At 32.1% G+C, this 13,497-nt stretch overlaps 3 protein-coding genes across 3 annotated transcripts; all 3 read left to right on the top strand.

The window, feature by feature from the left end:
• The first annotated feature begins 77 nt into the window (after window positions 1–77).
• On the top strand, window positions 78–3,171 carry LOC110729312. The gene is made up of 4 exons (XM_021909041.1): window positions 78–286; window positions 359–432; window positions 1,107–1,988; window positions 2,080–3,171. Exons 1-4 carry the CDS (start codon window positions 177–179, stop codon window positions 2,856–2,858), a joined length of 1,845 nt encoding a protein of 614 aa, XP_021764733.1. The 5' UTR covers window positions 78–176; the 3' UTR covers window positions 2,859–3,171.
• On the top strand, window positions 3,013–8,426 carry LOC110729433. The gene is made up of 3 exons (XM_021909168.1): window positions 3,013–3,170; window positions 3,260–4,712; window positions 8,340–8,426. Exons 1-3 carry the CDS (start codon window positions 3,013–3,015, stop codon window positions 8,424–8,426), a joined length of 1,698 nt encoding a protein of 565 aa, XP_021764860.1.
• A 2,001-nt stretch (window positions 8,427–10,427) lies between these two features.
• LOC110729431 (3-ketoacyl-CoA synthase 11-like) lies at window positions 10,428–10,909 on the top strand. Its single transcript, XM_021909167.1, has 2 exons — window positions 10,428–10,665; window positions 10,794–10,909. Exons 1-2 carry the CDS (start codon window positions 10,428–10,430, stop codon window positions 10,907–10,909), a joined length of 354 nt encoding a protein of 117 aa, XP_021764859.1.
• The last annotated feature ends 2,588 nt before the right edge of the window (window positions 10,910–13,497 follow it).

Here is a 13,497-nt window from a genome sequence, read left to right as displayed (position 1 = left end):
AATTTACTTTTTCCCCTCTTATTTAGCTTATCAACTTCAATTATCTGATAAGGGATATTTGATGTGTGTACAGATGGTGTCACTGTTGTCTGAGTTAAATTCCATGAATTCAGTATTCATATTTTAGAGTTGGTGATATAGAAGTTCAATTGAGGGTCTCAGACAATATATACAGAATGAAGCGTAATTTAGAAGCACGTTTGAACACTGAAATAGAGGGGTGCACAAATTGGGGACAATCATCTGCTAATTCTTCACAAATGTCTGTACAAGAATGTGAATCACTGTAAGTCTGTATGTTAAACTGCCTTATGTTATAGATATTCTGTTACTTATATGTATACTTTATTATTTACAGATACAATTCCAGTAAACGTAGGAAACGGGAGAATCGTTGGCGTAGTTCTCAGTCATATATTGGGAATACTACAGGTAATTATGTCTATTAATCATTGTAATGAAAAAATTATAATATCAATTCGATTAATTTGTGTGAAATTTCGATATACTAATTTACCTCATTATCAATTGAATTAAGTCCACCTCGTACAGACTCCTAAGTATTGTTGCCTCTTAAAAATAATATTTAAAATCCTAAGATAACAAGTAACCTAACATAAATATTCGATTTTGAAGAGATCTTGAATATGTGCTAAGTGTCAGATGTACTCCATTTTCAAAAAAAAGAAGATTTGTGCACTATATATTTAAAATCCTATTATTCGTTTATGATATCAGTATATTGTTATTAATATATTTGTTAAAATGCAAATAGTGGGAAGTTCTTCGCATACATGTTATCGACGTTCAACCAAACGTAAACGTTTTTTTGAAGGAACTTCAACTGCTAAAATGCCAAGGTATTCACTAAATTACTGAGATTGTGTAACATTTACGAAAATAAAGTTGGTTTACTTTAATCCATCATCATTTCTTGTGTAAAATTAACCGAGAATGCCGTAAAAAAACTCGAAAAAAAGGTTGGTATTATAATCATAAATTATGATTATTTTGAACAGTTAACTTAACGTTTTAATATGATGGATGGTACTTATTATATGCACATGTTATTAATTGAAATTTTATTTGCTTTTTGTAATTGATAGTTATACCTCCAGCTACTATTGGGCAAACTCTACCGGAAGGTCCTCTCATGCTCGATAATGTGCATTACTGTTTGCATTGTAATGCAAAGAAGTTCAAGTATGAAAGTTTACATTTTTGTTGTTGCAATGGAGAGGTTGTTATTGCAACTAATGAATTTCCTGATGAGTTATGCCGCTTATTTATATCACAAGAAGAAGATGCTAAGCATTTCCAACAATATAGCCGGATGTATAACAATCTTTTTGCTTTTAGTTCTATACGCGGCATAACTGATTCAACAACATATAAAGGAATATATGTGTTCAAGATGCATGGGCAAATATATCATTGTGTTCCAGATCTACTCCCTAATGATAACAGTCCTAAATACCTACAACTCTATTTTTATGATGGGCAACACGAAGTTCAAAATCGAGTTAAATGTTTTCCAGAAGTACGGGAAGATATTATTCGTATACTGATGAAGGTTACTGAGAAAAATCCTTATGCAAGATTTTTTAGATCGCTGAAGGAAATAGAGATAGATGAAAATACGCAAATTGTCTTAAATCAAACGACAGTTTTGGATCAGCGTGTTTACAATGCACCATTGACAGATGAAGTTGCTGTGGTATGGCCAGATGGTGTGTCTTCTAATGAGATCAGCACTCCACATATTCTTGTGTATTGGAAGTCTGCTCAAACTCATCGAATTTATCATTATTATGGGTGCTATAACCCATTACAATATCCACTTTTATTCCCCCATGGTGAATGTGGTTGGACTCAAAATTTTAAGAAACAAATTGCTGTTGGGAACCGTCAAACACATCAGGTTCCAGATCCTGTAAATTCTTGTACAGTTCATACTGTACACGATTTTTTGGATGAAGAAGCATTACGTAAGTTCATGTTATACACACTTATAAAGATTAAAAACATTTAGCATGTAATGCATTTTAATCACTTACTTTTTTCTTCTGCAAATTGTAGGTGCTGTTCGACACAGAACAAGAGCTGATAAATATGTCTCTCCAAGAGAATACTATGCTTATAAATTACAAATTCGGCCGCACAATATGCTCCTAAGAGCTGGTAGGTGCTTCCAACAGTTTGTTGTTGACATGTATGTCAAGATTCAAAATACAAGGCTTGATTACCTGAGAAACAATCAAGATACAATAAGATTTGATCTTTATCAAGGTATTCTTGACAGTGTAACGAACGGAGAGACAGATGCTTCGAAGATTGGACATGTCGTTATTTTGCCTCCATCGTTCATTGGTTGTCCTAGAGATCTTAGACGCCGATATTTAAATGCTATGGCATTAGTTCAAAGGTATGGCAAGCCGGATCTTTTTATTACTATGACATGTAATGCAAATTGGCCAGAAATAAAGGCTGAACTACAACCTGGCGAAAAAGCGCAAGATAGACCAGATGGAGTAGCTCGGATATTCCGTGCTAAACTATTGGCGCTGAAGAAGCAGATCATGAAGAAAAAAGTCTTTGGCGAAGTGGCAGCAATGATAAACGTTGTTGAGTTCCAAAAAAGGGGTTTACCTCATGCACATTTCTTAATCATACTGAAATTCGACTTCAAAATAAGAGGGCCAGCAGACTATGACAAATTTGTTTCAGCTGAGATACTGTCACTTCATAATCCTCTACTTCGTAAAGTTATTTTGACTCATATGATGCATGGGCCGTGCGGTCAGCTAAATCCAAGATGCCCTTTTGATGAAAATGGATGGGAAAAAGTTAGCATGTAAAAATGGGTATCCAAAAGACTACACAGCAGAATCGTTAAACAACAAAGATGGATATCCTATATATAGGAGAAGACAAACAGGTGAAAAAGTGAAAATTAAACATGCTGAGCTAGATAACCGATGGGTGGTACCATATAATCCGTATTTACTACTTATGTTTGATTGTCACTTAAATGTTGAGGTATGCTCAACTATCAAAGCAGTGAAGTATCTGTACAAGTACTTTTACAAAGGGCATGATCGAATCTCATACAAGATATCTGACATGACTGATAATAAGCTCGATGAAATTGAACAATTTCAATCTGGCAGGTTGGTACTGGTTATTCAATTTGCATTATTTTGTTCTTTCTTAATAATTTCAAATATAACAGCTAAATTGAACAAATTCAATTTGGCAGGTGGGTATCCCCATGTGAAGCAGCATGGCGAATTTTTGGGTTTGATCTTTATGATATCTATCCTCCTGTCTTGCCATTGCCTGTACATTTACCGTACATGCAATCCATTGCTGTAAGACCACATGAAAATCTTAACCGGGTAGTGAGAGACCCAAAGCGTTCACGGACTCCATTAACAGAGTACTTTACAATGAATGCTAAGATTAATGGTGGCACCAAACTTTTATATGGTGAATTCCCAGAGCACTACAAATGGGATGCATGTAAAAAGGAGTGGATTCAGAGACAAAAACAGCTCATTGTTGTCGGGCGAATGGCATTTATTCTACCTGCTGAAGGTGAACGTTATTTCCTCCGACTTTTATTGCTAAATGTCAGAAATGCAAGATCTTTTTTACACTTACGCACGGTTGATAATTATGTCTGTGCTACATTCCAAGAAACTGCCCAACGACTTGGTCTTTTAGAAGATGATGATGCTGCATCTATATGCTTAGCCGAAGCTTCAGAAGTGCAATTACCAGATGCTTTGAGACGACTTTTTGCAACAGTTCTAATTTTTTGTCAACCAAGTGATCCATGTGCTTTATGGGATAAGTATTACACAGCATTGTCAGAAGATTTCAGCCATAAATTTAAGGGTTGTACTGATAAAATCAAGCAGCTGACTGTTAGTTTGTTAGAACAACATCTTGAATCAATGGGTAAATCACTGAAAAGTTATGCGCTAGATCATCTAAGCTGTACTGTTACTGATGAATTCAGAAAAACAAGGGATATAGCAGATGCTCTGAATGCAGCTATTCCTCAAGAATTCATAAATGCAAAAGAACGTTTGAATACAGCTCAATTCCAAGCATTTGAGTCCATAATAAAACACATACATGAAGGAAGAGGAGGTTCCTTTTTTATTGATGGACCAGGTGGTACAGGGAAGACCTTTTTATACAATTGTTTATATGCAGAAGTTCGTATGATGAATAAAATTGTACTCCCAACTGCAACATCTGGAATAGCAGCATCAAATCTTCCTTCAGGGAGAACAGCTCATTCAAGATTTAAAATACCAGTTGACCATGAGAACTGTTTGACATGTGATGTGCCAAAACAAGGTAGTTTAGCACATTTAATAAAAGAGACGGCTTTGATTATTTGGGATGAAGCTCCTATGGCCAACAAGGCAAATTTACAAGCCCTTGATTTGCTGCTCCAGGATATCTATGAAAATACAACACTTTTCGGTGGCAAGCTTGTTGTTCTTAGCGGAGATTTTAGACAAATTCTTCCAATTGTACCTCATAAGTCACAAAGACAGGCTGTTGAAGCAAGCATAGTGACTTCATATATCTGGACAGCTCTGACCAGATTTCAACTAATAGAAAATCAGCGAGCTAATGAAGATCCTGCATTCTGCTATTCTTGTTATCTCTTGGCAATGGTGAATTACAAAAAGGTGAGTGTGATTATGTCAAACTACCTGATGGAATGGTCCAACACTTTCTCATGGAAGAAGATCCTATTATGGATATTATAAATGCAACATTTCCAGAAGTTGAGAAGGGAACAATAACATCAGATATCTTTGCAGATAGGGCAATTTTAACACCGATGAATGATGATGTTGATTTGGTGAATACAGTCTTAATAGATCGATTTCCAGGAGAAACAGTAACTTACAAAAGTTTTGATATAATGCTCAATGATACATGCAACATTTATCCGACAGAGTTTATAAATAAACTTTGTCCAGGAGGAATGAGTCCCCATGAGCTCGTTCTTAAGAAGGGTTGTCCAGTAATTTTGTTACGTAACATAATGCCTTCCGAAGGACTCTATAATGGTAAAAGATTAATTTGTAAGACTTTTCTACCCAACATTATTGTCTGTGAGATCTCTGTTGGACAATACAAGGGTACACCTGTTTTTGTGCATCGGGCTAATCTGCGCTCTCCAGAAAATAGCAGCTATCCCTTTGTTTTTGAAAGAAAACAATTTCCAATTAAGCTATGTTTTGCCATGACGATCAATAAATCACAAGGGCAAACATTGAATCAAGTATCAATATATTTTCCTCGACCGTGTTTTTCACATGGTCAGTTGTATGTTGCACTATCTCGTGTTAAAAAAGGTGAAAATGTTGTGGTATATACCACCAAACCACGTGAAGGAAATCATCTAAACTCGGTTAGAAATGTAGTATCTTATGATATTCTAAAGTATTCGCAAATAAATTAGCATATAACTTTTATAGTATTGTTTAGTGTTATTGATATTATGTTACTTATTGAACTGATAAAATCACTGGATAAAATATATAATTTAAGTTGAATTGATTAAATGGTTTGAGGATTCGTTTTTTACAGGATTTCCAATATAGTTGATAAAAAATATAGCAACATAGAGTTCCAATTTAATTAGTACTATCTCCATCTACATTTATTAACTTTACAATAGTAAATGTAGATGGAGAAAGTACTCTATTCCTTACTCCATAATTAGTACTATCACCATCTAATATACAATCCATGAACTTCTTACTATAAGCATGTTGATACATTCCTTTCAATTTATCTTATGATTGATTTTTTTTTTTTATATGTTCAATTTTCAATTTGAAGGTTTAAATGTGTAATAGAGTTTGCAATCGTTTGATTTAGCGATTAATTCTTATTTACATGTACATCGTAATTTTATTCCCTTTTAAATTTCTATCATTCAAATAACCTAACAAATTCTTTATATTTACATATATTTGTAAGTCACTGCTATAATTTATCGCTAATGTCTGATGAGAAATCCGAAAATTGATAAGGACTAGGACTACCTCTACTGCTTTTCTGTCTTCTATCCATTTGTCGACTTGTAATATAGAACCTGGTTAAATAAGTTGGGATATATATGTATATATATATATATATGTATATATATATATATATATATATATATATATATATATATATATATATATATATATATATGATAGTTGGGATATATATACTTGTTTATTATTGCGTGCTTCGTCTAAATGATAGTTGGGATATTAGGTTTAGATAGATTTGATAATGATGGTGAATATTAGTTTCTTTTTGGGGATTTTGTGTAACTTTTTGACGTAAATTTAGTATTGAAAAATTAGTAGTGTAATGTACTTAGTTGTCTAATTAAAGTAGTAACTTGTGATTATAATATTAATGGAGTCTTTTATCTTGGAATTTCTCTTTTATTTTCCAACGGATTCTGTTTTTCTTTACAATGTTTTTCCTTTATATAATTTTTGATGAGTTGTTGTGATTATAATCAGGTAAGAATCAGAAACCTTGCTGCTTATGATGTGATTATAATCAGTTAGTGTTCGTAAGCTACACAGCAACTATTCAAGTATACTCTCAATTCTTCATCAAAGTGTCTTCTGAGCTTCATCTCCCCCATCAGACAGGTCTTTGAAATTATGAGGTAATTTGTCAGTTTTAACAAGCATCTTCAACACAGATTTCAATCAAGTCCCCATGTTTTGTCTTGTACACATGTTCATCTTGTGGGATTATTGTCGGTGATTGTAATAGAGTATACATATAATAGCAAAAACAATGCAACATATATACTTGACATCCAAAGTATGAAACAGAATCAGCATCACCAAGGCAATAATAATGAACAAATATACTTCTCTTTTTTAAACGTGCTTATGAATTGTTGTTTTTTCTGTTCTTCTGACATGTTTTTCCACTCTTCACCAATAAAGTATAGTTTGTTTTAAATTTGAAAAAAAAAAAAAAAAAACAAAAATCCCTCTATTACAATCAAGTATGAAGAGATTTAAATATACAATCCATTAAAAACTAATGTAAGAAAAAAGAGAGAAATGGAGCAAAAAAAGAGATTTGAATATACAATCCATTAAAGAAAGGTTTAGTCATGTATCTTATTGTCCTTGAAGATCATTGAGTCATATAGTATCCGAAATTGTGTCCAAAATCTTTATTGGGTTGTCTTTAATCATGTCTAGAACCTGCATTTGGTGTGTTTTTGCCAAGGATTGGTGTGCTTCATTTTCTCTTCAAGTTCATGGCTTACAATATCCCTTGTCTTAATTAGCTTCTGTACTAGATTATTGGGTTTCATTGCTTGGTGCTTGTAGGATAGTCCTTTTGATTGTCACTCATGTGTCCAACTTATTTGTTAAGAAATTAAAATTGGTACGATACTATTAGCTGCTTTGGACTATAGGTGTGAGAAAGTAATAGGTGGTGGACAATTACATTAAGATAGAATCGTCTCATATTCGTACTAGGGAGGGAAAAGAGGAAGTTCTCTTTGGTCTCTGCCTTTGAAATATATGACAGGGAGGTCCTTCAAGTCTCAACTTCCAAGCAAGCATGTTGAAACTAACTTCTTTCAGATGCATTGTTTAAGTATTGCTACAATAAAATGCATCTAGGTCATTAATATAAAAAAATAGGTGTATTATTAGCGGTAGTTTGCATCTTGAGTAGTTAGATTACTATTCTTAAACAGGGGAATGTGGATGATCGCCTGAAAAATAACCCCTCCCGTCGGATGAAAGCCTATGTAGTATATAGGATGCTGTATATCAAAAAACCAATGGCAGCATATTGAGCGTTTCTATGGTAAACTGAATATTAAAATGTCCATGTTAGTACCTTAGAAATCAAAGGCAGTTCAGTGTAGTAGATTTTCTCAGTGAATATCGACCATTTTAAGTCCTATCACCTTTGGTACTAGCTTACCAGTTGTTTATATACTTTATACCCGTGGTTGTTGTTCTAAAAATTGTTGCTCGAGCTTAGAAATGTATGCCTTCTTTATGGTGGCAGTGTGATTCTTCTTCTATTGCACCTCTGACTTCGTTGTATTAAGCACTTATCATCATGTCATTTCACTACTGGTTGATTTTCGTTCTTATCGATCAACAAAATATCCTCTTCTGTGTGCTTAATTTTTGTTGTCTTTAATTCCATAAGATGCTATTGTTAACTTTAGATATTTCATGCCAAAGTTTAGGTAAAAAGTTGGAGTTATAGTTTGATTTGAGCAATATTTCACTTTTGAATTTGTGAAGAATGAGTTAGTAGATTTAAGGGCGGATGTTATTACTTTGAAGCTGTCTCTTGATCTCAATATTGAGATGATTGAAGTTAGTTATTGAGGAAGTATGATGCAGAACTGAACTCAATTAATAAGTATATGTTGATGTATCAATGTCTAATTAATGTTAATCAATGTTACGAGGGGGAAGAACTTGAATGCTTAGAGTTTAGTTCATTAATTATGATGGTATTTATGCTTTTTAATTACTTTAATATTATCAATTTGAGTATCCAAAGCAGAGGTAAGTTCTTTTTTTAATTTAATTTTATGGTTGTTGACTATTGAATTTAAACCTGTTGAACATTCTAACTTCCACCTACTTTTGTATTCTTCCATGAGAATTGGAAGGACTCTTAAAGGAGAGAGACCTTAGTAAAGTAATTAAGAAATGGTATTGTAATTAAAATTGGTTTTTAAGAGTGAAAAATAAGTTTGTAGTGCTTTTATTTAATTTTTGTATGGATAAGTAATATTAAATTATTAATTTTATTATTAGTTATTATTTTAATTATTTCAAGAGTCTTTATTCAATCTTACGTTAAAAAAAGATGAAATTAGGATATAAACAAGAATTAAGTAGTGCATTATCCAAAGAAGACTTCGTCAATTTTGTATAATTGGGGATAATGAAATCAACATCAGTATGGGTTCATGATCATCATGAGTATGTATGTCATCTATTTGTTACATAAGGGGTTCCATGTAATTCAACTATTTAGTCCTTAAGTATGGTTGATTAGCTTGGTTAATTATGTTAAGTTGCAATCAATTTCTTCGTAATAATAGTACAGAATAATGTAAACGACATTTTATGAGTTTATATTGAGGTAAATAATAGTCGGAATCTAAGTAAAGGGGTAATGCATGTTTTGAATGGGAAAGACAAAGTATGAAATGTAAGACCCTTAATTATGAATACGTTGGGAAGGGAGCAAGCATGACTTTGTGATGGTAGTGTGTAGATCAATAGGGTAATTACCTCAACTTAAAAGACTATAATAATGTTTTATTATAAAGTCCAAATATAAAATTACATAAATTTATTCAACCTCAACGTTTAGAAAAGGTTCAATATTAGAACATCTTTCAACCATAGCCAAAGAAAAAATTCTGACATAAAACGTTCTATTACCAGCATAATAAGTAATCATTGTTTCGCCATCAACCAAATTATTTTCATTAACAAAACTTTCCCAGCCAATATCAAGACACATATTGCTTTTTGTATCTTTAATAACCTTCACCAGTTGCATAGGCCATATACGACTATTAGGGCCTCGAAGAACTTCCGCAGGACTACAAACTCTAATCAATAAAGCAGTCCAATCCTCTGAAAGCATCTATAATATTCACAAAGTTATGTACAAATACGAAAAAACATACTACAAATAATACATAATATATATATATATATATATATATATATATATATATATATATATATATATATATATATATATAAACCTACCAACTCATGCCTACATTCATCTCCAAACACAACAATGTGGCTTGGCAAATTACTATACATCTTTACGACTTTAAAAGTATGTTGAATATCTTATGATTAAGAAGCACCTATATTTATATACAACCTAATAAACGTTATTGTTACAACTATTATTAAAGAGGCTATTAAAAACTTTATTAAGTTGTGAAGTTTCAATTTGACTAAGTATAATCAACGTTAATCAATGTATTCAATTGTATTCAATTGTATTCATAAAAGAGTTACTAGAAGTTAATATGGAGTATTCAGTTATACAAGTATAGGTCTAAGACTAGACTATTTTAGGCTTACCTTAGCATATACTAAAATTCACAAAACTATGACTTAAAAATAGTTGTAACATCTACAATACTAAATACTTCGCAGATAAAGATAGCTGAAAGACCTCTAATTAGCTTATTATTTGTAAACACTTAATAAATTAGGTGTCGATGTGATTAGTTGTTTAGGATATTGATACATCAGATTAAATTGAATGTGATATCAAAATTGAAAGGTTTGTTTTCAATTTTCACTTTTCTTTTTAACTTTACCAAACCCACAAAGGTTCTGATGATAAGTGTTACACAAGAAGAGGATCTTGAGGGAAAAGTTGGAGTTGCTTTGTCGAAGGATTCTATGGCTGTTGCAGGAGATGCCCTCAACACTAATATCACTACCCTTGGTGCTTCCTATGTCAGAATAGGGCTTTTCTTTGCCACTTTAATAAGAAAAAAACTATTGAAGATGAAGCTAAACCCCTGCATCCCAGATTGCAACCTGGCTTTTGAGCAATTCTGCATTCATACTGGTAAAAGGACTGTTCTTGACAAATAAGAGAAGAGCCTGCAACTCTCTGATTGGCATATGGAGCCTTCGAAGATGATGCTCAATCGATTTGAGAATACCTCATTGAACTGGCATATTCTGAAACTAAAGGGAGGGTTAAGAGGGAAGATACAATGTGGCAGATTGCATTTAGTTCTGGTTTCAAGTGTAATAGCGCAGACTGGAGAGTTCTGAGGGGAGTGAATCCCGAAAAAGAGCTTAAGTAATCTTTATCTCCCTCTTAATTGCTGAAATGCCAGGCTTATATATTTCAAGACCACGGTGCTAATTTTGTTGCTACCTACATGATGTGAGTTTCTCTATATCCATTACTATACGCCTCTCTCCTAGCCTACAAATTATTAGAAAGCAGAGAGACAGAGAATTAAACACATAAACTTTACTCCTTATAGAGTCAGAGAATAAAACACATAAACTTTACCCCTTGAATATAAGTTTGCTCCTTGGGAAAAATTGAGTATAAATTTGCTCCTCATGAGTAAAATGCACTATAGCAAGATAAAGTTCTATTAAAATATTTAAAACAGTTGTTAATTTTTTTTTTAAAAAAATGTGCAATTTCAAAAATGAGTTTTCTTTAAAAATTTACTCTTTACCACTTAGTACTTGACTTTAATAATTTTCTACTCAATACAATCTTTAACAATTATTAAAATTTTCTAAAAAAAACAATATTATTCATAAAGCTATGCTTCCCTATTTTGCGTGAACCTACTTTTTTACACTATATAAAGACAAAAACTCCATTATCAATTACACTCTCTCACTCAACATACAACTACTTCAAACAACACAAATTCCTCTTCAAAAATCCTGAACAATTCTACAGAAGACATTATTCTATTGACAGAAGATTACAAGGTAAAAAAATTAACTATTATTCATCTGTTCTTATTGCTCTATTTGATATATGTACAGTTAAATAATTCTTTGAAATATTCAGGCTTAATGTAATTATTAGGTTAACTAACAATTTTTTTTTTTGTTTTTTTTTTTTGTTTTTCTTGTTTTTTTTTTTTTTTTTATGATCAGGATGAAAACAGAACGCATGCATCTTGATGAGCTTAATCCTAGCTCCATGAATTTCACAGTCAAAGTTAAAGTTGTCGAAAAAGCTAGACAAAGGATATCTTCCAACTCTAGAACAACAATCTTTCAAACTTTATATGTACTTGATGAAAAGGTATATTATGTCTTTTGGATTTTGTCAATGTACTATCTATGAAACTTATTGTATGCATGTATTTAATAGAATCTGGTTTAGATTTTTGAAAAAATAATAAATTTTGCATGCAATCTATGGCTATACGTGAAATCGAATTTTGATAAAAACAACCAGCTAGGGTTTCGTGGAAAAAAAAGGCATGCAATTATTAGTAGATGAAATTTACCTGTTAAAATAAGGACATAACTAATATATAACTTTTGTAAATTTCCCTGTTATAGTGAAGTTGTTAGAATGAACTTTTGTAAACTTTTATGCTTATTTTACCATACACATACCACTTTACCACAAATTAATCAAATATTAGGATGTTGTTTGATGTTATAAATGAAATTTACCTGTCAAAAAAAGTCAAAAAATGACCATGTATGTCCCCTCCTCTTCTCCAAGATCATATTTGGATACCCTTGTAGACAATCTTCCTTTAATTTTTTTTTTGTTTTTTTGGAGCTCCTGCTCTAACAGCAGTCCGATTCGCGGACTACAAATAAACAATCTTCCTCTCATTAATACACAAAATAACCATTTGTTTTGAGATTCCTTTATAGTTGAGGGCATCAAGAGCATTTTGTTTTTTCAAATGATAGTGGTTTAGGAGATGCATGTATTCATATGAGTGAATAATGGACTACGTAATTGATCATATTGATGATAAAATAGACTGTAAATGATTTTTTGGATGTTCAATGGTTATATAATCAATATTGTATAAGTGGTAAGTGACTTTTACAATGAGCTATGCAATGAGTGCAATCTTTCCAAATGTGTTTTAAGCATTAAATTAAATTATACATACTCAAATTTATTTCAAAAGAACAAGATGCGTATCACTCTTTTCGGAGATCAGATTAAAGGATATGACGAAGCCATTGCATACAATGGAGAGTATGAAATTTCAAATGCAACTGTGAAGCCACTAGATGATCAATACCGTACTGTCAATGATCACTTACCATTTCAACTACATTTCAATCATCGGACAGTTATTCAGCCAATCTGCACTGAAACAGGCCATGTAGTACCACAATATCAGTCAATAGCTTCAATTCCAAGACTGCAAGTTGGTGATGACAGATATGGTATTATCCTATAGTTAAATTATGACTTATAACCTAATAAATATGCATATGTGAATCAGTAAAAATTTGTTAACGGCACAGATTTTAAGCCAATTGATATAATTTTCTGTGAATTTGAAAAGATGGTGGATATAATACAACCATTATATTACTATCTACATATTTATACATCTTACTTTTCTCGAAATTAGGATAACATATCGATCTAAAAATGTATTCAAATTATACAGATGTATTGGGCGTGGTACTATTTGTAGAAGAAGAAGCTCGGCATGTCAGCTCCAAATATAACAACCAAAGCTATGTCCGAGAAATTATCATCACAGACCAAACGTAAAATTCTTTTTCATCTTTCTATTCTTCTTTTCTCTCTTCGTATTCAGTCTGTCCTTCTTTTCTCTGTCTATACTTCTTCTTTTCTCTGTCAATTTGCTTATTTTTTCATTTGGGTTTTTTATTACTCAGTCTATCTTTCTTCTTTTCTCTCTCT

Source organism: Chenopodium quinoa, unplaced genomic scaffold, assembly GCF_001683475.1.
Source record: "Chenopodium quinoa cultivar QQ74 unplaced genomic scaffold, ASM168347v1, whole genome shotgun sequence".
Taxonomy (NCBI): domain Eukaryota; kingdom Viridiplantae; phylum Streptophyta; class Magnoliopsida; order Caryophyllales; family Amaranthaceae; genus Chenopodium; species Chenopodium quinoa.
The sequence above is the reverse complement of the archived record's forward strand: the minus strand, read 5'-3'. Positions and strand labels throughout refer to the sequence as shown.